The sequence below is a fragment of the Pongo pygmaeus genome, chromosome 16 (genome assembly GCF_028885625.2).
Source record: "Pongo pygmaeus isolate AG05252 chromosome 16, NHGRI_mPonPyg2-v2.0_pri, whole genome shotgun sequence".
In the NCBI taxonomy this organism is placed as follows: Eukaryota; Metazoa; Chordata; class Mammalia; order Primates; family Hominidae; genus Pongo; species Pongo pygmaeus.
This window is the reverse complement of record NC_072389.2, coordinates 45,610,066-45,637,995: the sequence shown is the minus strand read 5'-3', so window position 1 is coordinate 45,637,995 and position 27,930 is coordinate 45,610,066. Positions and strand designations below refer to the sequence as shown.

Sequence of the window (27,930 nt, the reverse complement as noted above, 5' to 3'; positions counted from 1 at the left end):
GGAGCTCTGCCTCCAGCCTCCTCAGCAGAGCACTAACCTCCTGAATGAACCAGCTGTGAGGAACAAGATCCAAGACCAGGCCTCCCCCACACTCCACTAGCAGGAGCAGAATCGCAAGGCAGATACTATCAGAGTTATGGGCACCCTACCCAAATATCCCTCACTTAACTAGTTAAGTGGCTAGTGCCACCTCCAATAGGATGCCAGCCCTATGGGGACAGGTAGGCTCTGCCTTCCTTAACAGTAAATCCCACCCACATGACTTAATCAGAGCTTAGTAAGAATAAATGAAGATCTGGCTGCCCACCTGCCCCACCCGGTGTAAAATCTTTATCCTAGACTTAGAGCACCACTTGGAGCTCAAGACAAGAGCCCTCTGACCTCCAAACTCTCCTCCATCCCCAGGAGTCCACTGTGCATCTTCAATTTAATCCACAGTGCAACAAGGTTACAATAGGAAATCTCTTGTATTTTCATGGCACAACCCTCCTTCATTACCATCAATTTTCATTTTCTTTTCTTTTTTTTTTTTTTTGAGACAGGGTCTTGCTCTGTCACCCAGGCTGTAGTAGTAGTGCAGTGGCACAATTATAGCTCACTGTAGCCTCGAATTCCTGGGCTCAAACAATCCTCCTACCTCAGCCTCCCGAGTAGTTGGGACTATAGGCCCACACCACCATGCCTGGCTAATTTTTAAATTTATTTTTATTTTTGTAGAGACAAAGTCTCACTATGTTGCCCAGGCTGGTCTCAAAGTCCTAGCCTCAAGTGATCTTCCCATTTCAGCATCCCAAAGTGCTGGGATTACAGGCATGAGTCACCATGCCTGGCCTCATCCTCTTTCTTCTCTCTCCCAAGTTGCCCAGCTACCTCTGGAAAGCATTCCACTGGCTGTGGCTGCCCCTAAACCACTAAGCAAGTGAATATAGTACTACAGACACTTCTATCTAGGCAAAGAATGTCACAGATAGGTGAAATCAGGAGCAAAGAACTAAAGTTAGCATTATCAGTCCCCAGACGCCCTAAGTGTGCAGGGTTGGAAATTTCTGATTCACTGCAGAGGTGACTACTGTAAAAGGATGGTCAATGTTTGTCAAGCACTCACTATGCACCTGGCAAGGTCCTAAGATAAGCACACTACATTCACTATCTCATTTATCTTCCCAACAGCCTTATGAGCTAGTTGTTACCATTTCATCCTAACAAGGAAAAAAAACAGGGACAAAGTCAAAAGGAAGGCTGGGCGCGGTGGCTCATGCCTGTAATCCCAGCACTTTGGGAGGCCGAGGTGGGTGGATCACCTGAGGTTGGGAGTTCAAGGCCAGCCTGACAAACATGGAGAAAATGCAAAAATTAGCCAGGCGTGGTGGCACATGCCTGTAATCCCAGCTACCTGGAAGGCAGAGGTTGCGGTGAGCCGAGATCACATCATTGCACTCCAGCCTGGGCAAGAGTGAAACTCCGTCTCAAAAAAAAAAAAAAAAAAAAGAGTTAAAAGGAGATGGTGGGTGGGTGTGGTGGCTCACACCTGTAACCTATAATCCCTGTGCTGTGGGAGGCCAGGAGGTAAGAGACCAGCCTGGGCAATACAGTGAGACCCTGTCTCTACAAAAATAAAAAATTAGTCGGGCATGGTGGTGTGTGCCTGTAGTCCCAGCTACTTAGGAGGCTGAGGTGGGAGGATTGCTTGAGCGTGGTAGGTGGAGGCTGTAATGAACCATGATCATGCTATTGTATTCTGGACTCGGTGACAGAGCTGGCTCTTAAAAAATAAAATGTTGCTAGGATTGAGGACAGAGGAGGCGATCCCAGCATCTACACCAAGGCCCACACTTCCTGCACTGCAACACACTGCCTCTACTTAGGGCATCACAGGACGGCTGCTGGATCACAGACCAAGATGCAAGATAACTTGCACGTTCAGTTTTATTTTTCTGTGCTTTAATTATTGGCATTACCACACATTATTAGTTTTCCCACCACAGAGGAACTGAAGATGTACTCCAATTAAATGGCATCTATGGGCTAGAACGTAAATACAATTAAAAAAATTTTTTTTGAAAGAAACTTTTTTTTTTTTTGAGATGGAGTCTTGCTCTGTCATCCAGGCTAGAGTGCAGTGGCGCGATCTCGGCTCACTGCAACCTCCACCTCCCGGGTTCAAGTGATTCTCTGCCTCAGCCTCCTGAGTTGCTGGGACTACAGGTGCACACCACCATGCCCGGCTAATTTTTGTATTTTTAGTAGAGACGGGGTTTCACCATGTTGGCCAGGATGGTCTCGATCTCCTGACCTCGTGATCCGCTTGCCTCCCAAAGTGCTGGGATTATAGGTGTGAGCCACCGCACCTGGCTGAAACAAACATTTTATATCCTAGAAAAAGGTGGGATGCTAAGAAGTCTGGGCTAAATAAATGAATAAATGAGAGAGCTTCAAAGATACAATGTCCTGATTTTATAGTAAATCCAGAAAAAGGTAACCCCCAACCATGCATCTACCCAATATCTCTTGTCTCAGGTGAAATTCCCTTCCTCCAGCCCAGACTGCAATGAAGACTAAAAACTGGTCATCATGCTCTAAACTGTCATCTTAACATGCAAAGACATATTAACTGCCCCTTGTCTACCTCCCTCTGGGCCAAATAAATTCAAGTCCTTTCAATTTCTCTGGAGATCATCTCTCAGTTATTCAATCATTTTTATTTTTATTTTTATTTATTTATTTATTTATTTAGGAGACAGAGTCTTGCTCTGTCGCCCAGACTGGAGTGCACTGGTGCGATCTGCAACCTCTGCCTCCTGGGTTCAAGCAATTCTCCTGCCTCAGCCTCCTGAGTAGCTGGAATTACAGGTGTATGCTACCACGCCCCGCTCACTTTTGTATTTTTAGTAGAGACGGGGTTTCAGCATGTTGGCCAGGCTGGTCTTGAACTCCTGACCTCAAGTGATCCACCCGCCTCAGCCTCCCAAAGTGCTGGGATTAAAGGTGTGAGCCACGGCACCTGGCCTCAATCATTTTTATAATTCTTTTTTACATTCTAGCCAATGTGGAAACCCCTCCAGGCACAAAGCAGGAGACACCCCTCACTACTGAGGAAGGCCCTGCTGGCCCTGACTATGGTGGAAACGTGACTTCACCCCCCCTTCTGGCATACTTGTTAGGATCTCCTGGCATCAAGCGGCACCCTAATAATACCTTTCCCACGATTTCTACATAGGTCCTCTAAAAAACAGTAATTCACCTTTAAACCACCTGGCCACATGAGAATGTGATTAACAATTATTCCTAAACATTGTGGACAGGTAACCAGAGTTGGAGAAGGGTCTGTGTGGGCTGCCCCTCTCCACTGCACGCAGGAAGCTGAAAAAGCTGCACCGATGGAGGCTAGGAGTCCTCAAAAGGCATTGGAGATGGAATAAAAGTAGGAGCCATCAACACCACTCCAGGTGAGATCCCTGGGGTCAAGAGAATGGCAGAAAGACAGGTCCCATTCTCTTTACCCAAAGACAGGAGGTCAAAGCACCTCTTTTCCCCAAACCCACTGGAAAAGGAACACATGCAAGAAAAAATATTGAGACCCAAGTTCCTGCCTGACATTGATAACATGACTAAGAAAAGTCACCTGTTTTTTTTCATTCAGCTAACTTGGTCATAGTGCTTAGAAATAAGTTCCCAATTCAAATCAGCAAGGCTGAGAGACAACCCCCTTTTTTTTCTCCTGGTGGATTGGGCCTGCAGAGGATCTTAAAGACAATGTTATTTTTTTGTGTTGGGGGGACACTGAGTCAAGTGAATAGCCATCCTTGCAGGTGTTTCCCACTGGGAAAAATGAAATCTGATGACCCCACTCCCACCCACAGGGACACAACACAAAGTCCTGGATGTGACTGTACTCCAGGGCCTGCTTACCAAGTCACCTGGGGCAGGACACCAACACCCCTGTTGGAACCCCAGGGCTGGGCGGGTGTTCAGTGAGGGTGCTTGTCAGGCCGTCTGGCCCTGAGCAGACCATATGCAGCCTCACTGCTGCTGGTGCTCTTTCTCCTCCTCCTTTTTAGCCATTTGACTGCTCATTAGTGGCAGTACCAGGAGGTGGGCAGGGGAACATAAAGGAGCTGAAATTCAAACCAGCCCATTTTACACCAGTTAGGTGCCTCCCATAAAACCGGGCAAGATTTCATCATCCAAGACCTCCCTGTCCTCTGTCCTGTGGAGGTCTAAGCAGCCTGAGGGGTCAGGAGCTACACAATCTCCAGACCCCAGGATCAGGAGCCTCTACCTCTAATTATCATGAGCTCTTGACTGCACATGGTATTTTCTGTCACTTCAGGGTTAACAGGCATTTCCAGCCATGAGCTGGCCCATCAAGTCAAGGCCAGGAAACCTGCAGAGCGGGAGTGCTGGGGCTGCCCTCAGAACCGAAGCACACTCTCCTTGTCCCTCCAAAGTCCCCAGCACAATGGCAAGTTCACAAAGGAAGTGAGCCTTTCCAGACTGTGCTAGCAAATTCCCATAAATACTTGGGTCGGGGTAGTACTGCTTATGTAAAATGCTTCCCCATTGAGAGATGCTGCTTTATTTACATTCTTCACAACCCATTCATAAAAAGGAGGCCCTTTAATGTCGGGGCTGTTCGTATAATGCTCCATAAACTCGGCAGCTTCGCCTGGCAGCCTTAGTTCAACACAGGCTACTTCTCAACTCCAGAGACTTTTTTTTCTTAAGGTTTTTTTTCTCCTTAATGACTCACCTTGCGACAGGGTACCGAGGCCAGATGTTGCCGGAGCAAGGCCAAGAGGAATAAGAACAGATAAAATGAAAACACACAAGTCCTCCTGGATGCTGGAACAGAGAGGTGAGGAGGAATGAAAATAATTTTGAAAATTCCCCATAGAACTCCAATTTGAAGTACGTATGCTAGGAGGCTGAATTCCTTCCAGGTTTACTAAAACTTCCTTTCTGGATGTCAAATGCTCCCCAACTTATACCTCTAACCAGAGAAGGTGTGAAAGGATTTTTTTTTTTTTTTTTAACCCAAAAGGAGCTCTCTCTCCTTTTTTTTTTAATTTGCACTGGGGATGAATAAATAAACAGAAATTTTCTGTTTCTTGATAGAAGTGTTTCAGGGGCTGCTGGCTCCAGAAGGGGCACAATTTGCTCAGAGTGAAGAAACTCAGGCAATCCCCAGAAAGAGAGGAAGGACTGTGTTCTAGGACACACAGCAAACACAGCTGAGGAGCTGAGAAGAGAGCCCAGGAGATGCATTCTGAGGTAGATTTTCTCCTGCTACAGTAGAAGGAGGAGAGAAGTAGTAGGGATTTTTTTTTTTTTAATTGACGGGGGAGCGGTCTGCATTGCCATGGCAACTGTGAGGGGTGGCCTTCCCGCGTAGAAGGGAAATGCTGGTCCATTAATCATCAAACTGGGGCACAAAAGGGAGGTTTGGGGGAAAGAGGATGGATGCAGAATGTATTTTTTCACTATCTAGCCTCTAACCAGTCACCAGTCCTCTTTCCCGTTTCCCCCATGGTCCAGGGTTGATGGTGAACAAAAACAGAAGCCTGAGAGAGCAGGGATTGTAGCTTTCCTTTATGAGGGGTCCAATGTGGGGCTGATTGTGCCTCTTATGTTGGTGATACCCCCATAAACACTTCTTCCAAACCAGCCCCAAAAGTCCCATCTATGGGCCAGACCCAGGAGTATTTTTCTTTTCTGTGCTCAGAATTGTGTTTTCTCCCTCATTTGCACCCGGTTTGAAAAGAGATAAAACATATGGATTCATTTAGCATGAACAACAAGGAAAACTGCATAAGAGCAGCAAAGCCGGATAGAAAGAATGGTGGTCCGGTGAGGGAGGAGGAAAACAGGATTACAGCCCTTTTCCAATGTCTATATGGTATCACATAAGCAATCCATAGGACTCTTCACCAGCAGAAATATCAGAAACAGCAGTTAAATTTCCCATTTACAGCACCCCAAACATGCCCTATCCATATGCCTTTGACAGAAAGGTCTGGAAACCTCCAAGGACTCCAATATAAGCATTTCTGGAGAAGATGAAAGGAAGGTCTCCCCCTTGTTCCTGCCTAACTCAGCAACCAACCACATTTATTCACTCAACAAAAATGATGTGCACAGCACTATACAAGAAATACCAGAATATTCACACACACCCACTCACACACACACACACACACACAGGTTTAACACTCATATTGTTCCTGTCCTTAAGAAACTTCCAAACTACAAAACCACTCAAGAGGATACCACGTTAGAAAATCCAGAGTCATGAGCTCAGGCGTGGATGACTACGTTGGCCTGGAGTGGTCTGAGCAACAACCAGACTAAGGACAAGTGGGATTCGAGGGGGAGTAAAGGAAGGGGAGCGGCAGCAGAGAAGATTGCAGGAAGAAAAAATGTGCATGGTATGGCTAGGGAAGAGCTGGAGGGAACACTGTCTAGGGTCAGACTGCAGGGAATGGGGAGCCATTGCAAGTCTGTGAGAAGGGGAGTGACACCACGAAGCTGTGTTTTAGGAAGAATGACCTGGTAACTGCATACAGACTGGATCAGAAGGGCCAAAGGAAGCAGGAGGGAAAGGAAGGCTATAACAACAACACAGGCCTGACTTGGGGACAGCAGGGCAACAGAAAGGAAGAAAGAGGGAGATATCAAAAAGAACGTAATCACTGGCTAAACTCTCCGGAGCAAACCCTCCTTAACACCAGATCTGACCGGGGTGAGTCTCCTGCCAGGTAAGAGCCCTACCAAAGAGGGAAATGCTATTTGGGCAACTCCCCTTCATATTCCAGTGGCCAGACCACGTCATCCCCTTCTGACTGCCACCAAAAGAAATCACATGCCGTGTAGCCTCACAGAAGGCACAAAGGCCTTGAGATTCATCATCACTCTCTGGATTTTAGACATGCAATTAAATTATCTCAGAACAAACTTTAGCCTCCTGAGTGAGGTAATACCTCCCTTTCTCACAAGCCTCAGCTCCATCCAGGCTGGGGTCTAGATCATTCTAGGGAGGTGGCCATGAATAAACTCCCATGCCCATGCTACCCCTCTGACGAGGCAGACAAGCAGCTTTCCCAGGTGGGATTACAGCCAACCACAGTTGAGAGCGGCTTCTAACCAGCCCTACCTGAGGTGGGACTCGAACTCAGATTCTCAGGAAAATCCACATTCTAAAACAGCCTGAGTTTCCCTGTCCTTATGATCCCAACTCTTCTTTTGGGTGTGGGGTTCACACGGAGGGCATGGGAGCTCTGAATGAGTTTTTACAAGCAGGTAAACAACATCCAGCTCACAGCTGGTCACCGGTGGAGTTGGAGGCACTCACAGCTTAAGCCAGTGGTTCCTAAGGGTCCTCCAAGCTGGCCAAGGACAGTGGTGCCCCTCCAAGACATGTGGTCCCTCTGGGCCTTTTTTCTCCTTTTTTTTGTGTGGAAGACAGCGAGGTGAAGAGAGTAGGGAGGAAAGTCTCAGGTGGCACAAAGTAAAAGGACTGGAAACCTTTTTATTTCATTATTAAATTCCTGCCTGGATTTATAAACTCAGCTTCTCATTTCTCTAAGTGGGTACCTTCGTGGTAAGGAAAAGTGCTGGAGGCAGCTGCGGAGGGCTGGCGGGAGCCCACGGAGGGGGGGTGTCTCTTGTCCTAATCAAACTAGTCTTCTGCACTTCTAACACTGTCGACAATGGGCGACTAGGAGATGTCCCAGGTGGGGTTAGACTTCTGCCTGTAGGCAGACTCTGCCTGTTGAAATACCCCTCATTCTTGACAGGCTCTACAGCGGCTCACCGGGTCTGTCGCCTCGGTGAGTAGCAACCCCGTCGCCACCAGCCAAGGCACATCATGAGCATACACCCCCACCCCTGCCCCTCGGCCCCCGGCAAGTAGACCCCACTTCCCAGAGCCTCGAGGCCAACAGCGAGCGGCTAGAGCGGCAAGCCAGTGCCGCAGCTCCTCCCGGCGGGCGCCCCGGCCCCCGCAGTCCCCGGGGCAGAGTCCGGCCCCGTCGCCCGCCCCTCGGAGTGGGTGCCTCGGACCCGCTCCCCTCCCCGACGCCACCACCTGCGCCCGCTCCGGCGCCGCCTTTGTCCGGCGCTTCACCGCCAAGCGAGCCCCTCGGGCCCGACCTGACCCGGCCCCCAGCCCCAGAAGAGAGGCGGCGGAGCGAGCAGGGCAAGACCAGGCCGGGCCGCGAGCACAGGGTCCCACTGTCACTTGGAGGCGGTCTGACAACTTCGATTGCCCCCGCCCCACCTCGGACTCGGCCGCCGCCCCGCAAGGTCCCCGCAGGGCCTCCCGCGGCCCACACTCGCTTTTCGAACCGGTCCCCTTCCGTCTTCGGCGCCTCCCTTCCTCTCAGCCCGATCGAGTCGGGTCTATACTACTCCCCCCCCGCCGCCCCCGGCCCGGCGCGGCCCTCATCCCCTACCCCCCATCCAGCAATAACCGGTCAGCTCCCAGCGCGGGAGGGCGCCCCCCACCCTGAGCGGGCGATCCCGCGGCGCCGCCCCCGGCCGCGGCCCCTTGCCTCGGGGACCGCGATGGGGGAGGGGGCGCGGCGGGGGCCTCGCCGCCCGCGCACTCGGAGGCGAGCCGGCTCCGCGGCGGCGAGGAAAGACCGGCGTCCTCCCGCCCTCCGCAGCTCGGGACACCCGCGCCGCCGCCGCCCGGCCGAGCTGCCACCCTGCGGCCGCCACCCACCCCGCCCCCGGCCTGCAAGGCGGGCGGCCCCCGGGGGCTGTCACCTCGAGGCGCGCCGCGTTCCCCGATGGCGGGACCGTGGTGCCGGACCCAGGGGAGGGAGGTGGCGCGAGCGGGCGGGCGGCCGCACCTGCTTCGCGTCGTCCGTCCGTCCGTCCCTTCCCGGGCTGGCGGGGGCGGTGGCGCTGCGCGCTCGGTGGGGCGCGCTGACGGGCGGCCGGTCCTCTCCCCCTTCGCTCCTCTGCCTACCTCGCTCGCTTCCTCCCTCCGGCTCGCCCCTTCCCCCTCCTCGACCCCGGCCCCTGACTCACCAGAACGGGCGGCGCGGACGGCGCGGCTCTGGGCGCCCGCAGGCCCCGGCCGGGCTGGAATCCGGCGGCTGGAACCCCCCGGGGGCGCTCAATTCCCGGGCTCCACGCTGCTGCGTCAGCGCCTCCTCCTGGGGGCCGGGGCCGGGCGGGCGGAGCGGGGACCGCGGCCGGGCGGGGCCGTCGGGGGGGGCGGGCGCGCCTGGCCGGGGCGGGCGGACGGCTGGGGCCGGACGGGCGGGGCAGGCAGCCGGACGGGCGGGCGGCGGGGGCCGGGCTCCGGGATCCGCTACGCCGCTCGCGGTTCCCCCACAAACTCCCCGAGAGCGGAGCCTCCGCCGCCCTCCTTCCTGCTTCCTCGTCTCCAGCCAATCAGCAGCGCGCCCCTCGGCCAGCTCCGCCAATCAGCCGCCCCGCCCTGCGCTGGCTCCGCCAGCCAATCCGGCCCTCGGCTCCCCCTCCCGGTCTCTGACCAATCAGAACCGTGGGTCGGTCGTCCCAACGCAGGGGGCAGCACGAGGCGGCCGGGGGAGGCGGTGCGGGGAGTGGTGGGGCCTGGGGGGAGGGGTGCGGTGCCAAGGGTGGTGGCAAGGGGTGATTTTCTTTGCCGGCTTCTTGGATTTTTCTCTTCGTCTTCAGAACCTGAGTCCGTATCCCACGGTGACTCGACCCCAATCCCCCAGCTGCTAGCCCCCCGGAAAAATCTTATCTCCCCCCGCCCTGGCCATCACCCCTCCGCATCCCCTTTCCCCCAAATCCTCCCCAGCACGCGCTGGAGAAAACTGCGGGCCGAGGAACACCCCATCCTCGCCGGAGGCTGCTGCCCGCAGGGCAAAGCTTCGGGAAGACCAGCCGAAAATCAAGCGAGAACAACCCCCCCTTTCCTGCAGAAAGGGCCCCAGACTCCTGCAAAAGGGCCCCGACTGCTGAGAAGCCCCTCCCGCCCTTGCCTCATCTTTCCGACTTCCCTGCCTGCCACGTCTCCTTTCCTTTCCAGCAAGGTCGGTCCTGGCTCGGTAACCCCTCACCCGCATCTCTTTTTCCTCTTTCTGCCCTTCACCTACCGCCCCCAACCCCAGCTCCTAATTCACCCTCTTCAGAAGCAGAGTGTGGAGCCCTCATCCATTTCCAGCTGACAGCAGAGCCTGGTCTGTGAGTCCTTGACACCCACACACCCTCTTCCACCACCGCGGGGAACATCAGAGCTCTCCGGGGGAGGGAGAAAGGGGCGGGCAGCCTGACAGGAGCGGCTGGACTCCCTCCCTCGCGTCCCCAAGCTACGGGAGAACCAAGTGTAGACACTTACCTGGCTTCCCCTAGTCACCGAATGCTGTGGCTCCGTCTCTCACCCCCACAGACGTGCCTTCCCAAGCCCGAGCACGCTCGCGGGGTCAGTGGGGTGGGTGGGCACAGCGGGCTGAGGTCACAGAGAGAGATGGGAAGTCCCTGTTAGGTGCGGGAAGGAGCTGTGTCTTGGGCACCTGGTGGTGCCAGAGCCCGCCTAGGACTTCACTTCACTAAGCCCGGGATATGCACACAGTAGGTTCTCGAGAAATGCTGAGTTCACCCCTGAACAAAGCCTCATTCCCAATTCAGGCGGGGGAGGGGAGCTTTAGGAGGTAAAAGGAGCAGCGGCAGAAAGGGTAGTGTCAAGTCACCAGAGCGCTGGAGCAGCCCAGGGAGGGGCTGGGCCCCAGGAACGCCTTGGGCAGAGAGAGGCACCCAGAGTGCTGAGGCTGCCCAGGCAAGCAAGGAAAACCCAGCCTTGGAGTGTGGCCCAGGGGCTTCGGAGGGGCGCCTCCTGCACCACACACAGCGCCCAGCCTTTCGTAGACCTTGGGACTCCAGCGCTCACCCAGGCAGCCTTTTAAGACAATCAGGGTTGCTAGCCAATATGGCTGGGAAACAACCTCCCCCAGAAGCAGTTCCCCATCTGCCTCCAGCGCTGTCCAGGGGGCCCAGACTGTCTTAGCTGTTTGGGGGGACACATTTAAAGGAGGGACCTCCTCAGCAGGGAAAGTGTGTGAATGGAAGCTAAAAGCTAAAACTGTGGCACGGAGATATCTTGAAGGTCCAGGTTCTCCCACTGCCACTTCTCCCACCTCCCACCCTTGGGGAAAGCAAAACCCCCAAAGCTGTAAAAGTAGGACACTGAAAGATTTCTCCCCTTCCTGGACAGGACAGAGGTTCCCGGCAGCGCCCGCCCAACACACACCAGGCCAGCCCTACTCCCCACCTCACAGAATTACCCCTCTCCCTGTCCCAGTCTGTCCCATAGGCAAATTAACCCCATGGTGGCCCCCACTCGTCAGAGATTGGTGGTGGAGGGTACAGCAGTGGTGGCCACGGGAGCAGAGCCATGCTACAGGCCAAGTCAGAAGAGAGGCCGGGTTCCTGTCTGCAGCCCAGGCGGCGCTGACCTTGGCAGCCACTTCAGGCCTGATAATGGGCAGGGATGGAGGCCGGGAAGGCCAGAAGAGGAATGTACCTGGTGGCAGGGAAGGAGACCCAAGTGGCAGGAAGCCCACGTTCAGCCGAGGAAATGGTAGCAGGACGAGGTGGCAGGATTGGGTGTCTTCCTGGTGTTGGCATTAGGGGGCCCTGGGGTGAGCAGGGGAGAGTTGTCTTATCTGGGGTCTCGGTGGGAGGGAAAGGAAGGAATACCGACTGGAGAGGAGGCAGAGTAGTCATGACAGCCCACCCCCAAGTGCTTGCCTGGCCGCTGGAGGAGTTCTCCCCTCAGAGCCTCCAGTGTGGGTGGCTGTGTCCGCTGCCCCAGGAGGCTCTGACTGAGTGGGCTATGGTGTGGGGACACAGGCTGGCTAAAGGCACTAAGTGTTCCTCCTGTGCCAGCTCACTGAGCCACCTCTGTCCCCCCTTCCTCCCTATTGCTTGTTAAAACAAGCCAGCAAAGAATAAGCAGGGGCTACACCCTGCCTGTACCCCAAAGGGACCTTTTGGCCTCTCCTAGCCTCCTTCACCCAACTTTCAGGGACCTCTGCAACTGGGCCTCCTTCTTTCCCAGTCCAAAGCCCTTCCACAGCTGGAAAGGGCTCCACCTCTTCCTCCTTCCTTCGGTCCTGTAACCTTTCCTGAGTGAATGCTGCCCCCACCCCACTTCACTGGGCAGCTGTGCCAACACCTGAGGCCCATCACCTTTCCTCTCCCTGGTATGTTTGGCAGCCCAGAGGTCTCCCACTGAAAAAAGGGTTTGGCACTTGGTGTAGAAAGAGGAATGGGTCCATCGGGTCTCCGGAGTCTTCCCCTGGCGGCTGCCAGGCAGGGGCTCTCTCTCCCCAGAGACCTCCAGACCCATCGGGAAGGGTTAACTGCCTCAGAGGGAGATGCCCTAGAGGAAAACATCCAGGGCCAGAGAGACCACACGGCGCACCCCTCCCCCACCACACACAACCAGACTGACAGCCGGGACAGACTGGCTGCTCCGTCATCTCCAGCCCAGCCCCAGCACCTCCCCGCTACTGCCCGCTGCAGTCCCCGAAAACCGCCTGGCCTGAGATCCAACCACCTGGCACCAGGCAGGGCAACCCAACGGCAGTGCAGTCCCTGCAGTGGTGGCAGTGACCACTTTCTCCTCCCTCCAGCCCCTGCCCAGGTCCCACCTTCTTTCCTGGAAGTGGGGCAGCCCCTGTCCCAACCCCCAGAGCACCTGAAGTCTAGGTCCCCACAACACTTACTGAGCCACCTGGCTCCTCAGCCCCACCGGACGAACTGAATGGCACAGCTCTTTGGGGGAGGGACACCAAGGCAACAATTAAATGCTGCAGCAGCACTTGCCCCCTCCCCCATCATAGAAAGCCCCGGGGGGTGGGGGAATAAAGAAAGCTGGACTTTTATAGTCCTTTTGCTGTGACCCACTCCCTCTTAAAGGGATTGGAACACCTCTCCTTAAAGGGATCTCCAGAAATTATTTGCCCCCCCAGGCTAATCCTAGTGCAGAAGTCTGGTCTTTACCTGCGGGGGCCGTCTTCCCTAGGGATGAGGAGGTAGAAGTGCTCTTCCTGACTCTTGAGCTGGAGGGGCAAGGTACCCTCCTACCACCAAGGAGCCAGCTGTTGAACGCCCAGTAAGGAACAGGACTTCTCCCTCCCCTAAAGGCACCTACCGCCCGGGCCTTGGGGGTGGGGAGGTCCCGGTGAGGTAGGGACTGTGTGGGACTCAGTCTCCACACAAGAAGGAACAAGGGGGCTGCATGCGCTCAGACTTTGGGGAACACATGTCCATGGCGCTGTGTCCAAAACCCCCATCTGCCTAGCGCTAGCCTCCAGATTGCCGGCCAGGGGACGTCTTTGCAGTCTGCCTCTCCCCGTAAAAGCTGTTTCTGCATTCTTCTTCCCGCCCTCTGAATCCCGTTTCCTACCCTCTTTGGGGCCCCATGCCTTTCTCTTGGGGTGCATTCTCTGCCCCTCACCCCAGTCGCCTCCTCCGCAACCCCAACAACTGCGGACTACATCCTATTTCAGGCTCTCTCCAGACCTAATCGGAGTGTCCCCGGGGTCCTTCTCACCCCGCCCACACCCCCGACTACCGTCAAGTGGTGGGGGATGGGCAGCCCCCCGGCTCCTGGGAGCCCCGCAGAGTCGCATCTTAGCCCTTGGGCTCACTTGGTCCCCAGTCTCACCCTGCCTTTGGGACTGCAGAGTTCAAGGAGGGGGTGAGTGTAAGTCGGGGAGGAGGTGTCCGAGGGCACTCCAGCCTGAGAGAGGGACAGAGTCGGAAGCGGGCACTCACTGAAGTCACCCCCCTCTACCCCTCCTCCCTTCGCTGGGGGAGGGTCGACGCTGCCGGTGGGGAGAGGTTCCCCGGCGCTCAGGAGCCCTCCAAGGCCCCCACCCCTACCACTCCCTGGAGGAAAGACTCCCCCAAGGGCTGGAGCTCCAAGCCCTCCCCCCGGCAGCTGCGGCAGCCTCTGGCTGAGGTCAGGCTCCACCTCCTTTCTCCAGAGGGAGACCGCGGAGGGTTGTTTGTTGTTGGGGTGTGAGAGAGAGAAGGTTCGAGATCACCTGGCCCGGTGGGCACGGCTCCGGAGCGGGAGCGGGAGCTGGGCCGGATGGGCCGGCTTGGGCAGGAGCCCGCTGCAAGGGCGAAGGACTCCCCTCGCCCACCCCCAACCCCGGCTCCGAGCCAGCGGCCCGGGCGCCCCCTCATCGCGCCCCGGCCCGGCTCTCCGGCCCGCGTGGGGTGCCAGGACGCCCCAGTCAGAGGGCCTGCCTTAGGGTTACCACAGGGAGCCAGGCTTTCCTGCTCTCCAGGAGCCTGCAGTCGGAGGCTGGGATGGGCTGGGGCTAGAGAGACAAGTAGACAGAAAACAGAGTGATAACTTTATGACAGCAACACGTAATGGCTGCTGAGGAGGAGGGAAGGCTGCCAGGGTCTGTCCCTGGCAAGGGGCTGGGGTGAGGTTCGGGGACGTTCCGAGAAGGGGCTAAGCCGAGAGCGGAGCCTGAAGGAGCAGGCACTCTTCGGGCAGGCTGCCATAGGTAGGGGAAAGATGAGGACACCCCAAGCGCCCAGTACCAGTTTCAGCAAAGGTGCAGAGCTGTGGTATAGGGGTGAGGCAGCAAATGAGGCTGGAGAAGTGGGTAGGGCCACCTAAGCTTTGTAAACCCTGCCAAGGAGCTCTGTCCCAAAGGCGTTGGAGAACATAGAAGGATTTTGAGGAAAGGAAGCTTCTGATCTGAGATCCGAGAGGCGAGTTGGGGGAGCAGCACGCGGGGTGTGAGTTCAGGCAGGAGGATCTTGCAACTCAGTTCCCTCGCAGTGCTCACCTGCTCCAGGGACGTCTGACCTTGGGTCTCGCCCTCCCTCCCAGGTGGGTGTTGGGCGGAAAGGGTCTGCCCTGGGGGAAAGAGAGCCCTCTTTTAGCGCTGTCCACAACCCCAGCCGCTCCTGCCTGCCGCCAACCAGGAGCTCTACCATCTCTTTCCCCGGAGAAGAAATGGAGAGACCCCCATCCTCCATCTCTTCCCTCACTCGCTAATATAGGCAGCCCTCCCAGAATCCATGTCGTTTCCGGAGCAGCAACAAGAAAGACAAACATGGGGACGAGCTTCGCTTTACCTTCCAGGTGCTTTTTCCCCCACCCCACTGGAGACAAACTGGCGGTGCACATTTCTCATAAAAACCATATAGGAACAGGGGCAAACGACATCCTATATTGGTTTCTCATTCTCACCCCAATCTCAGTAGGTATATGCAATTACTATCGCCATTTCACGAATTAGGAAATTGAGGCTTAGAGCCATTAATGCCTGGCCTGAGCCACACAGGCAGGGCTTATACCCTAGCCGGAATTGTACCACTTGCCCAAGCCCCCAACACTGACTTCTGCAAGCTTGTAGAGGCTGACCCCACTGGAATTCCGAGGCCAGGGATGGCCAAGTTCAATAGGAAGGGGTGTGAGGGTGTCAGTGAAGCCTCATGCTACAACCCTGCCCTTTCCTGTGAGCCTCTTCCCATGACACCAGGAAGCAGATTCCCTGGGGCTTTTCTTTGGGGTCTCCAGCATAGGTTGTGCCCATTCATATTTGTTTATGGATCTCCCAGACTCCTCCAGAATCCTCATCCTCAGAGTCCAAGCCTGACTTCCTGGAAAGGTCTCCCGAAACTCAGGTGAAACTCTCCTGAAGCTCAAGTCCACCTGCTGCCCTGAACTCTATGGACTCCAAGTTGTCTCCTCCTCACACTTTCCTGACCATCTGCTGCTTTGCCCGTAAGTCTTTATTTATAAGATTATAAACCCCTGGAGGGCAGGCCTATGGCTTTAACATCCTCTTTATGGCTTCCTGTGTGTCTAGCACAGTCCTGGCCCCAAGGAAGGATGGCATTCTAGGTCTCTCATAACCTGGCCCCAGGACATACAGCCCTCTACGTCTCCCCTTGCACAGGCACACTTAGGGCTCCCAAACTAGTAGCCTTTGAGCAAAAGTAAGCAGGCAGACAAGTTCTATTTGTCTATGGGGCTTTCAAAAAAGATTAAAATTAGGGGCCAATGCTGAAATTTTTGGAGATTCAAAATAAAAATCCAGGTTTACAGTTTCTCTTGAAAAGAATCAGAAGATTTGCTACTGTTGGCGCACATTTTCACTTGCAACAATAGGTTGGTACTAAGTAGCAAATGTAGTCTGTATGGGGTAGGCATGCTCCAGTTTACCATACTCCCATGTGGAGCATTTACGGGACCTGAACCCTGAAGGTTTTCAGGTGTGTGATCCTTGCCCTGCATTGCGGCCACAGAGACACGGATGGGTGTCGTGGTGCAGGCCTTTGCAATGTCTAGTTCCCTTGAACCTACTCAGAGGGCCCTGTTGCATTCTCATGCCAGTCTCTAATAGTACCTTCATTATTGCCCCAGGAGCAGATGTTTACTGAGCACACTCCAAGATCCATGGGCCCAGGCTGGAGATGAAAAGGGAAATTAAACATGGTCCAGAGTTTGTGGGCTCTTCTAGGTAACTCCTGAGAACATGGCATGATACCTGGCAAATAGCAGTTGCCTAATAATGCTTGGTGAACTGAATAGTAAACAATTGGTAAATAGAAACTGAATGGATAAATACACAGAGAGGGGAGAATTACTCCAAGAAACATGACATTTCTGTGATGATCTAGGTTTGGGTTGCTTGGGACCTCAGCTTCCAGGGTCACCTCCTTTACTGTTACCAGAACACTTGTCTGCTCAGATATCAACTTGGAGTATGACTTCTCCCCTGAGGAACTCCCAACGCTGTGGACTGGAAGACCAGGGGTGCATCCACTATGTTGGTTCCTTTATTCCAGATGTGCAGACCCCTGGGAAGATGAGGAAATCCAGATCTGGAATGGGCAGTGTATTGAGAGCCTCCAAAGCCGGCAGGAGGTCCAGAGGGGGCAGGTGTCTTACAGAAGGCGTGAACAGGCACTCAACATACGTTTCTTTATTTAACCCTCAAGAACTCTGGTAGGTAAATGCACTCTCAAATTTACAAACAAATGAGGAAACTGAGACCTGGAGAATCTAAGTAACTGCCCAAGATCACATAGGCTTCGAGTGGCTCCAAAACCTTTGCTTTTTTTTTCGTACGGCATTTAACAGATAAAATAGAGGTCTAACCCTTTATATGTCTAAAAGCTTTCTTCTTTCTACATTTCACATAGCGTAGTGGTTAAGAATGAAGACTTTCTGAGTACATTCCTGGCTCTACAGCTTCTTAAAACATATAAAGTACTTAGAATAGCACCTGATGTAGCCACAAGTGCCCCCAGAACATTAGCAATTGTGAATCTATTTCATCATGCCCAAATCTGGCCATGCCTGAAGCCTGCCCCACTTCCATACTGGAATCAGTCTTCCATCTCTGTTTTGTACTCCTTGTCTCCCATCTGGAGCTCTGACAATGTAGTGCCTGTGGCTGTATTCTGTCCACCCAGCAGTGGGCCCCACTCTGGCTTCAGTCAGACAGGATGGCTCCCTTTGCTGGGTTTGGAGGAGAGGCCAGCCCCTCTTCCTATGGCTTCTCCATTCCATCCTCCCAAGGCCAGGGCCCTAGCCATTTCCCTCTTTGGGAAAGATTCTCTGTGGCATCCCTAATCACATTCCTCAAGGTGAGGTAGTTCCATCTCCTACAGGCTCCCAGCCACAGCCACTGACCTCTCTAGTCTTGCAAAACTCAGAGCAGAGGAGAGAATCACCTGTGGTTCTTTTGCCATCTTCACTTAGCCTCAGTGAACCCACAGCAAGAGCCAGGACCAGCCCTTTCCAGCAGACACCCTCTGGGGGGACTACAGTCTGGGCCACAAGTATGGTGTTAACCAACCACGGTGCCACCTGTGCTCTGCACCGTGCAGGCACCAAGAAGACTTGGGAGGCCATGCAGATAGCATTGCTTCTGACCTAGGAAAGCTACTCCACCTAGCAGAGGCGTGATCCTCAGAAACTGAAGAGCACATCAAAGAGTGTATGACCTAAGCAAGACTGGGCCAGATGATTAGTAACTGGAAAAGTGACATCAAGACTTAGATATGATAAGCCAAGCGCAGTGGCTCACACCTGTAATTCCAGCACTTTGGGAGGCCGAGGTGGGCGGATCACTTGAGGCCAGGAGTTCAAGACCAGTCTGGCCAATGTAGCAGAACCCTGTCTCTACAGGTGTGGTGACACGCATCTGTAGTTCCAGCTACTCGGGAGGCTGAGGCATAAGAATCGCTTGAACCTCGGGGGTGGAGATTGCAGTGAGCCAAGATCAAACTACTGCACTCCAACCTGGGTGATGGAGTGAGAATCTATCTCAAAAAAAAAAAAGAAAAAAGAAAAAAAAAGACTTAGATATGAGAGGCCTGACAATTTTCCCCCATGATTTGTGAATATTATACTATATTTAAAAATCTAATAAGGGCATTTATAAAAATTACACTTAGTTATATGGACAACAACTCTTCTTTGTTGAAAGGGATTATGGGAAATCAGCAATTGCCTTCTTCATTGCTTCCCTCTGTCAGGGTGTATTCTGTGACAGGTAATGTTCCTGGAGAGATTCCATGAGTTAGGCCCTGTGTTAAGCTCTTTACACATACTCTTTTTTTTTTTTTTTGAGATGGAGTGTCGCTCTGTAGCCCAGGCTGGAGTGTAGTGGTGTGATTCGGCTCACTGCAAGCTCCACCTTCCAAGTTCACGCCATTCTCCTGCCTCAGCTTCCCAAGCAGCTGGGACTACAGGCGCCTGCCACCATGCCCAGCTAATTTTTTGTATTTTTAGTAGAGACAGAGTTTCACCATGTTAGCCAGGCTGGTCTCAATCTCCTGACCTCGTGATCTGCCTCCCAAAGTGCTGGGATTACAGGTGTGAGCCACTGTGCCCGGCCTACACATACTCTTAATCCCCAGCCAGTCTTATGAAAAAGATAATGTTATTATTCTCATTTTACTAATGAGAAAACTGAGGCATAGAGAGGTTTGGTAACTTCCTAGGGTCACATTAATAATAGTGGAGCCGGCTGGGCGCGGTGGCTCACGCCCGTAATCCCAGGTCTCAGGGAGGCAGAGGCGGGAGGATAGCTTGAGCCCAGGAGTTCGAGACCTGTCTGGGCAATAAAGCGAGACCCTGTTCTCCACAAAAAAGAAGAAAAAAAAAAAAGACCAAAAAAAAAAAAAAGCGTAATAATAGTGGAGCCAGGGTTTAGATCCCAGCCTTGTCACTTTTAATGATTTCTCCATCACTTCTTCCTAAATAAGCTTCCCCAAACAACTCTCTACTCTTATGTTTTCCAAATGTCTGTTAGCAACTCATTCGAATTTTACAAATGAAGTTGCTGTGAGCAACATTCATCTCACTGTTAGATTGGGGGCAAAATGTTGCAAGTCGATTGTCACATTTCTTTATAAAAAGATATTCCTTTGGCAAAGCTGTTATCAAAAGTACCCTTTCCCTGCCTTCTGCACTCTCTTTGACACTGAAACATCAATGTGGTCTTTCAAGAACATCAGATACACTTCAGCCAACTTCCAACTACAAGCAAACTCAGTGTTCTCCCAATGTTTCCACTGTGGGGTAAAGGCACTGGCAGTTTTAAGAGTCAAGAACCTTGGACTCAGCCTTGGCACCTCCCTCTCCCTCCTGAGCCGCCACCCATAGCTAATCCATCACTACAGCCTGTCATTTACTGGAGTCTCCAGCCTCGAATCTCCACCCACCTCTGTGACCAACCACAGCCCGGCCTCCCGCATCCACCCTGCCCCAGTCAGAGGGCTCTCAGTCAGAGGGATCTTTACGAAATAGACTGCTTCATAGCACTCTCCTGCTTAAACCCTTCCGTGACTCCTGCTTACACTCAGGATAAAGATCCAAATCTGGAACTGACTATTGTTGCCGCCCCAGCCAGGAGGCTCTCTGATCTCATCTCTCGGGCTCAGTCACACTCCGCAACCTGCGATGCTCTTTTCCTAGCAAGCCTGGCAAGCTGGTGATTCCTGGCTAAGACCTGCCTCCCTGGCTAGGCTAGGGTGAAAACCACATCTGCGTCTCCCTGGGTCCTACTGATTCCCCATGGCCCACAGGGTACCTGCACATGATAGGTTCTCAGTAACAGCTACTTAGTGATGAATGAATGGCAGAGAAATCAAGCCTTGCCCTGTGCCTCAGTGGCTCTGCAGCCTGACTGCTCTGCCAGGTGGCCACGGCGCTAGACTTCCATATTAGCTTAGAAAACTACCTCTTGCAGCCACACTGCGTGCCAGGCTCTGCCTCCCTACCTTTAAACACACTCATCCTGACCCAGTTTGCCTGTTTTCAGGAGTGATCACCAACATTTGTACTTTTTGTGACTTGTACATATTTTTGTTATAAAATTTCCTGACCTGATTCATTCAACAAGTGGACAACAATTGGTTATGGGTTTGACAAGGCAGACTCATTGAAATCTGGAGGCATAAAAGTTACAGTTCTGGCTTCGGCAGTCCAGATGGCTTACCCAAGAAGCTAGAGGCTGCGGCCCCAGAACTCTGTTCTTTTAGCTGCCACTAAAAAGATGGAAGAATTTAGTTCAAGGTGAAGCCTTGAGATTTCCCCCTGCCCACTCCTGCCCTCCCCACTCCAAGGCCGCCCTTGATGTTTTATTTAAATCTGATTTCATCTAGATAAGCTTGGTGGAGGGCGAAGGAAAGAAGTTATCCTCCCTGCAGCCTGCCCCCGCCCCCTGCTTTGCATTCATTATGCAAGTATTTATTTGAAGGGAGAGGGCCTCCACTGAGCCAAGTGCAAAGTGCTGGGGATACGGCAGCAAACCGGAGACAGGTGGGTGTGTAGGTGGGTTAATGCTCATGCTGGGTCTTAAAGAATGGGTAACATTAAAATTGGAGTAATTGAGATGTCTCATAGTTTTTATGTCTATCTCCCCAACTAACTCATAAACTTTTTTGGCCCCATACTGTTACTAGTCTTTGAATCCTTGGCACCCTGGGACATAATGGTCCCTCAGCAAATGCCAGTTCTTAACTGAGCAGGGGATTGGTGGATGTGGGGGCAGGTCACTCCAGTGGGCTGATCCTGGGGTGTGCCAGCTGGGGGACAGGTGCCTGAGTGAGGAGGCTGGCCATGCCAGAGCATCCACTGGCAAGGAATGGAGTGGTGGGCCACAGGGGCTTGGCAGACCCTCTGAGGCACAGAGAGATGAAGTTTCCATAGGGCAGCAGAGAAATGAGTTGTATGGCTGTTCCTGGTGAGTGGGCAGGCTGGGCGGAGGGATGGGGCTTATCAGAGGAGCTTGTAGTGTAAGATGGCTGAGCCCACAGGAGTGGCCGTAGGGAGTTTCCAGCCTTGGGGATGAGCGGAATGCAGAATTGGGACTGGGCTGGGTCCTCATTACTGAGGGAAACACTGTTGGGATCCACACAATGTGAGCTCTGAGGCAGCTGCAGATGTCCCAGGCAGGGCTGAGGAGCCTGCATTTCTCTGCCCGATCCTTCTTTGGGGAGGCCTCACAGTCAGCCTACAGAGAGATTGTCTTGTTGCCCCTATTGGCAACAGGCTCCACATTCTGGGGCACTTCCAGGGCTCTTGCCCCACCCCCCACAGCTTCTCTCCAGGCTCAGGAGTCCCGAACAGGAGGTTGCAGCCCCCTTGGAGGTGTGGGTGATCAGGTGGGAGGGCACAAAAATTGCAGTACAAAGGTCTCTGACAGCCTGGAGGGCCAGTGAATGGGGCACCCGGATGTGTGTGGCCAGGTTCCAAGCACCTGGGCAGCCTGGCCATGGAAGGAGAAGACTACGGAGGGCCACTACTTGCTCCTTCACTCTGAAGCCAAGCAGCCTCCCAGGGAGGGAGGGTACCAGGGGAGAGGAGGTCCCAAAGGCCAGCCTGTTTCACAACCACCTGCTTCTCCAGCCTCAAAGGACCGTAGGATATACTTTGCCCAGAGGTACCTGGGAGGGAGGGGCTGGGAAGAGGTACAAGGGGACCTGGGACTGGCTGGATCTCAATATCTAGGTGGTGATTCTGAACTGCTGCCAGCTCTGGGCCTTGGAAGCGGTCTTAGGAAGGGAGAGCAGATCTCAGCTCTCTCAAGCAGTCACAAGCAGCAGTCGTATAAAACCCACAAACAGTCCAGTCTTTTTTTTTTTGACACGGAGTCTCACTCTGTCACCCAGGCTGGAGTGCAGTGGCCAAATCTCGGCTCACTGCAACCTCCGTCTCCCAGGTTCAAGCAATTCTCCTGCCTCAGCCTCCTGAGTAGCTGGCATTACAGGCGTGTGCCACCACATCCAGCCAATTTTTGTATTTTTAGTAAAGATGGGGTTTCACCATGTTGGCCCGGCTGGTCTCAAACTCCTGACCTCAGGTGATCTGCCCGCCTCAGCCTCCCAAAGTGCTGGGATTATAGGCATGAGCCACTGTGCCTGGCAGTCCAGTCTTAATTAGCAACCTTGGACTGGTCCGACTCCCACCCTTCCACTCTGGGCCACTGGTGGGCTTCTGGAAAGAAAGGAGGGGCTGGGCAGGATGCAGGCCATTTATGAAGGACATCAAGTCTTCCTTCGCTACCCTTTTCTCATTTCAGGTTCCTCTTTCCCCCTATTTTAAAACTTAATATATCTTATAGTAAAGTTATCTTAATTTATCTTATAGTAAATTTCATTTAACTATTCTACTTCAACAAGTAAAGAGACCTACTGTATGCCCAGCCCTGGCCAGCCTGGCAGCATCAGACAAGACTCAAATATGAACTAAGGGATTTTGCTACTCTATTCCTGTAAATAGAAAGAATTTGCGGGAGGGGGCAGGTTGTCCTGAAAACACATGTCCTTGTAGAGGTTGCCTCTTGGGAACCCAGGCAGATGTGCAAGGGGACTCTCAAGGCAGGCCAGGCAGGCAGCCCCCAGCACTGGGCTTATCTCCCACAAGCAGCTGTGTGTTCATGCTCCTTGCCTCTGCTCCTGCAGCGTGTCTGACAGCCTCTCTGAAAGTGTGTGCAGAGGTATGCGTGTCCATGTGCATGCTCACCCATGTTTGCTCCTGGACGGGCACAAGGCACAAGCTGTGTGTCTGAATGGATTTGGATCTGAAGCTGTGTCTCTCTCTGCCAGCGCGAGCATAGCCCTAGTCTTGCTTCCTTCCTTCCTTCTCCTGCCAGCAAGGGCAGCCCTCTGTACTTCCGCCACTGATCCACTGGCCACCTTTGAGGAGCGGAGGAACTGCCTGTGCTGAGATATTCCTGGGCCTGGAATATCTTTTTTTCTTCAAGAAAATTCCCACTTATCTATCCGGCCCTTACTCTCTCATGTCTTCCAGGGCAAAACTGGAGCATCCGGCTGCCTGGCAGGGTAAATGGAAACATAATTGTTGCTCTCTGAGGCTGGTCTGTGCTAAATCATTACCATCTCCCCAGCCCATCGCCCAGTGCATGGGTCTTAGTAGCTTGCCTATAAAGGTTTGTTCAACATGTGGTTTATGGGCCTGGCTGGGGAAGCAGCGATGCACAGATGCACACTCTTGCCATCTGACTTCTCTCCCTTGCTGAAAATAAGCTCATGGGGTTGGGCCTGGGGCTGGCATTCAACTTTTGCCCCAAGTCACCTCTGGTGGCATCATTCTAATAGACCCACAACTACTTTGGAAAACAGTTTTGTATTATCTAGTAAGGTTGATCAGGTGCATAGCCTACAACAGATAAATTATATTCCTGGGACTATGACTTGAGGAACACTTGCACATCTGTATCAGAAGATACCCACAGGAATGGTTTTTTCTTTTTGAGACAGTGTATCGCTCTGTCACCCAGGCTGGAGTGCAATGGTGCGATCTCAGCTCACTGCAACCTCTGCCTCCCAGGTTCTAGCTATTCTTGTGCTGCAGCCTCTAGAGTAGCTGGGATTACAGGCATCTGCCACCACACCCGGCTAATTTTTGTATTTTTAGTAGAGACGGGGTTTCACCATGTTGGCCAGGCTTGTTTCGAACTCCTGACCTCAGGTGATCCGCCCGCCTCGGCCTCCCAAAGTGCTGGGATTACAGGTATAAGCCACCGCGTCTGGCCAGGAATGTTTTAGAATAGCCCCAAACTGGAAACAGCCCAAATGTCCATCGACAGTAGAATGGACAATTAAATTGTTGTATTTCCACATTATGGAATACTACACAAGAAAGAAAATGGAAGAGATTACAGTCCTGCTCATTAACATGAATGAAGCTGGGCACCGTGGCTCACACTTGTAATCCCAGCACTTTGGGAGGCTGAAGCAGGAGGATGGCTTGAGCTCAGGAGACCAGCCTGGGCAACATAGTGAGACCCTGTCTCTATAAACATTTAAGAAAATTAAAAAAAAAAAAAAATAGCCGGACTGGGCCTTCAATCCCAGCTACTGAAGAGGCTGAAGTGGGAGAATCACTTGAGCCCGGGAGGTCAAGGCTGCAGTTAGTCATGACTGTGCTGCTGCACTCCAGCCTGGGTGACAAAGTGAGGCCCTGTCTCAAAAACAATAAAAAATTTAAAAGAGCTGAGCATGGAGGCCACTTTGGGAGGCTGAGGCAGGCAGATCCCTTAAGCCCAGGAGTCTGAGACCAGCCTGGGCAACATGATGAAACCCCATCTCTACAAAAAATACAAAAAAATTAGTTGAGCTTTATGGCAAACCCCTGTAATCCCAGTTACCTAGGAGGCCCAGGAGGGAAGATGGCTTGAGCCCAGAAGCTTGAGGCTATAGTGAGCCGTGATCATGAACAGAGTGAGACCCTGTTTCAAAACAAAATGAAAAACAAAGAAACAAACAAACAAAAAAACAAGAAAACAAAAACTATACAATGATGAGCCAAAAAGCAAGACATGGAAGAATATATATATATAGTATGAGTCCAGCTATAGAAAGTTTGAAATCAGGCAACCTAAACAATATTGTTCAGGGATCTATACAGAGGCAGGAAGCCATTGAGAAAGGTAAGGGGAGGATGATCACCAAATTCAGGATGGTGGCTCCCCTGGGGAGAATATGTCAAGGAGGGGCACATGGGCTTGGAATATTCTCTTCATTGACCTGCGTGTTGGGTACACAGGAGGTTGTTTTGTTATTTTTCACACTGCATATGTGCATGTATGTACTCCCCCATATATACCATGCATTTCACACAAAAACACAAAGGCTATGTGGCTCTGCTTTGCCCCTTTTCCCTTCCAGCTCCCATTCTGGTCCTCAGCTAGCAGAGGAGGGTCAGGGTCTTTTAGCACAGCTTCCTTTTGTCTCTGAGTGGGTCAGAGGAGTATGGGGGTGAGGGCCTCCCTTCTGCGGCTGGGCTCTGGCCACTCTAGGGTGGGAAGGCCTGGAGAAAACAGGGCCAGGCAAAGCCGGCTGGCCCTGCTGTTTCTGCCAATGCTGGGATTAGGCCAGGGCTCTGGCCCACCTGTCATTTCACTCATTCAGCATGAACATAGACACTGAGCACTTACTGTGAGCCCCGGGTGCTATTGGGAGAGTTCAGATAAGTGAGAGAGGGTCTTTGACCTCAAAGATCTTATAGTATACTCAGAGAGGACCACATACACAAGTAACAGTATACCAGCAAAATGTGAGCTAAGTGTCATGTGACTACTCATCTACTCTTTCAATAAACATTTGTTGTGCACCTATTACATGCCAGGAACTGTGCTAGATGGTGATCATGTAAAGACAGTCAAATCACAGTCCTAGCTCTCAGATTCATAGCCTGCCTAATGCTGGGAAAACTGGAATAAACAACTGTGTGGCAAGCCCATCAGTGCAGATATGCCCAGGGAGAAGGAGGAAGGGTACCCACCCAGGATGGATGAGATGGAGACAGAGGAGTGAGGGAAGGTTGGAGAAGAGAGGTCTTCCTGAAGGAGGCAGGCCCTGGCCTGAGGCTTTAGAGATGAGGAAGCAAGAGAAAGGTTGAATGGCTGGAAGGACTTCCAGAGCTGCCCCAGACCAAAGGCACAGGGATGAGAACTATGGCAGTGAGGACTCCTTGCAACAAGAACACGAACATTCAGCAGGGAAGGAGGGAAGCAGCAGAAGGGGAAGGCCCAGGGGGATTAGAGTCATATTTGCCTTGCCAAGCCTTAGATCTTTTAGGTGCTGGGAGCCACTGAATTTGCGGGGAGCTTGATAGTTCACTGGTTCAGTGTAGAGGAAGGGTTGAGGTGCATGGCCTGGAAGAAGGGAGGCAAGTTGGCAGGATGTTAAGCTCCAAGAAGTATTTAAGAGATACCAGGCTCGCCTCTGAGAGTGGGTGGGTGGTGGGTGAGGGAAAGAGGCCGAATTCTGGAATGGCCCCCTGCAAGAGTAACCAAGTGGCACACACAGGGAGAGAGCTCCCACTTGGCACTAGTGTGGCTGTAGGCTCTGGGTACCAAGTGTGGGCAGGGGTTGGAGACAGCCAGGAATGTGAATGGGGCTCTGCACCACCTGATTTCAGGGCTCCCAAACACTGGCCCGTGGACAGGGCTGGCCCGAGGAAGTGAAAAAAGTATGGGCATAACTTCTCATAAATCAAATGTATGCACTTTAAAGAACTATCCTTGGGCCGGGCATGGTGGCTCATGCCTGGAATTCCAGCACTTTGGGAGGCCGAGGCGGGCGGATCATGAGGTCAAGAGTTTGAGACCAGCCTGGCTAATATGGTGAAACCCCATCTCTACTAAAAATACAAAAATTAGCTGGGCATGGTGGTGTGCACCTGTAGTCCCAGTTACTCAGGAGGCTGAGGCAGAAGAATCACTAGAACCCGGCAGGCGGAGGTTGCAGTCAGCTGAGATTGTGCCACTGTACTCCAGCATGGGCGACAGAGCGCAAGATTCCGTCTTAAAAACAAAAACAAAAACTATCCTTAAAAGTGCTTACAATTAAATCAATAAGTAAGCATGTCATTTAGAGGTATGAAGTGAATTATCGAAAGAAGCCCCTTAAAGATTCAAAAGCGGTTTTTTTCCTGGGAGTGGGAATGGGGATAGGAGGGACAGGGGACTTTTATTTTTTTAAATAAGCTTTTAAAAACTGTAGTACTTTTTAAAACCATGAACATAAAGCATATACAAAAATTTAAGGGCTGGGCGCACTGGCTCAACGCCTATAATCCCAACACTTTGGGAAGTGGAGGCGGGAGGATCACTTGAACCCAGGAGTTGAGCCCAGCCTGGACAACATGGTGAAAGCCCGGCTCTACAAAAAATACAAAAATTAGTCTGGCATGGTGGTGCACACCTCTAGTCCCAGCTACTGGGGGGTTGGGGGTGTGGCAAGGGGGAGGGCTGAGGCCAGAGGATCTCTTGAGCCAGGGAGATAGAGGCTGCAGTAAGCTGAGATCACGCCACTGCACTGGGTGACAGAGTGAGATCCTGTCTCAAAAATAAATAAATAAATAAATAAAAAATCCTGGCCTAGCTGGGCACGGTGGCTCATGCCTGTAATCCCAGCACTTTGGGAGGCTGAGGCCGGTGGATCAGTTGAGGCCAAGGATTTGAGACCAGCCTGGCCAACATGGTGAAACCCCGTCTCTACTAAAAATACAAAAATTAGCCAGGCATTGTGGCACATGCCTGTAATCCCAGCTATTTGGGAGGCTAAGGCACGAGAATCGCTTGAACCCAAGATGCGGAGGTTGCAGTGAGCTGGGATCGCGCCACTGCACTCCAGCCTGGATGACAAAGTGAGACTCCGTCTTAAAAAAAAAAAAAAAAAAGGCCGGTGGGGCGCGGTGGCTCACGCATGTAATCCCAGCACTTTGGGAGGCCGAGGTGAGCAGATCATGAGGTTGGGAGATCGAGACCATCCTGGCTAACACGGTGAAACCCCCGTCTCTACTAAAAATACAAAAAATTAGCCGGGCATGGTGGCGGACGCTTGTAGTCCCAGCTACTCGAGAGGCTGAGGCAGGAGAATGGCGTGAACCCGGGAGGCGGAGCT

General features: G+C 52.8%; 2 protein-coding genes across 13 annotated transcripts in view; both read right to left on the bottom strand.

Moving 5' to 3' along the window:
- The window catches only part of BAHD1 (bromo adjacent homology domain containing 1), a 30,699-nt gene extending 17,848 nt beyond the window's left edge, over nt 1-12,851 (bottom strand). For 4 of the 10 annotated variants that reach the window (XM_054450246.2, XM_054450252.2, XM_054450256.2 and 1 more), the window contains exons 1-3: nt 12,726-12,851; nt 11,519-11,631; nt 10,337-10,447 (exon numbers count right to left, since the gene is read on the bottom strand). The gene's annotated coding sequence lies outside the window, so the exon portion shown is untranslated. Of the gene's footprint in view, nt 1-9,033; nt 9,401-10,336; nt 10,546-11,518; nt 11,635-12,725 lie in introns of those variants that run through there. The other 6 variants (XM_054450249.2, XM_054450253.2, XM_054450248.2 and 3 more) reach the window with 4 other exon arrangements.
- A 1,530-nt stretch (nt 12,852-14,381) lies between these two features.
- The window catches only part of IVD (isovaleryl-CoA dehydrogenase), a 30,666-nt gene continuing 17,117 nt past the window's right edge, over nt 14,382-27,930 (bottom strand). Inside the window, exons 12-13 of one of the 3 annotated variants that reach the window (XM_054450264.2) lie at nt 26,087-26,177; nt 14,773-14,887 (exon numbers count right to left, since the gene is read on the bottom strand). In XM_054450264.2, coding sequence (XP_054306239.1) covers nt 14,773-14,887; nt 26,087-26,177 — 206 coding nt within the window. Of the gene's footprint in view, nt 14,888-24,842; nt 26,829-27,930 lie in introns of those variants that run through there. The other 2 variants (XM_054450257.2, XM_054450262.2) reach the window with 2 other exon arrangements.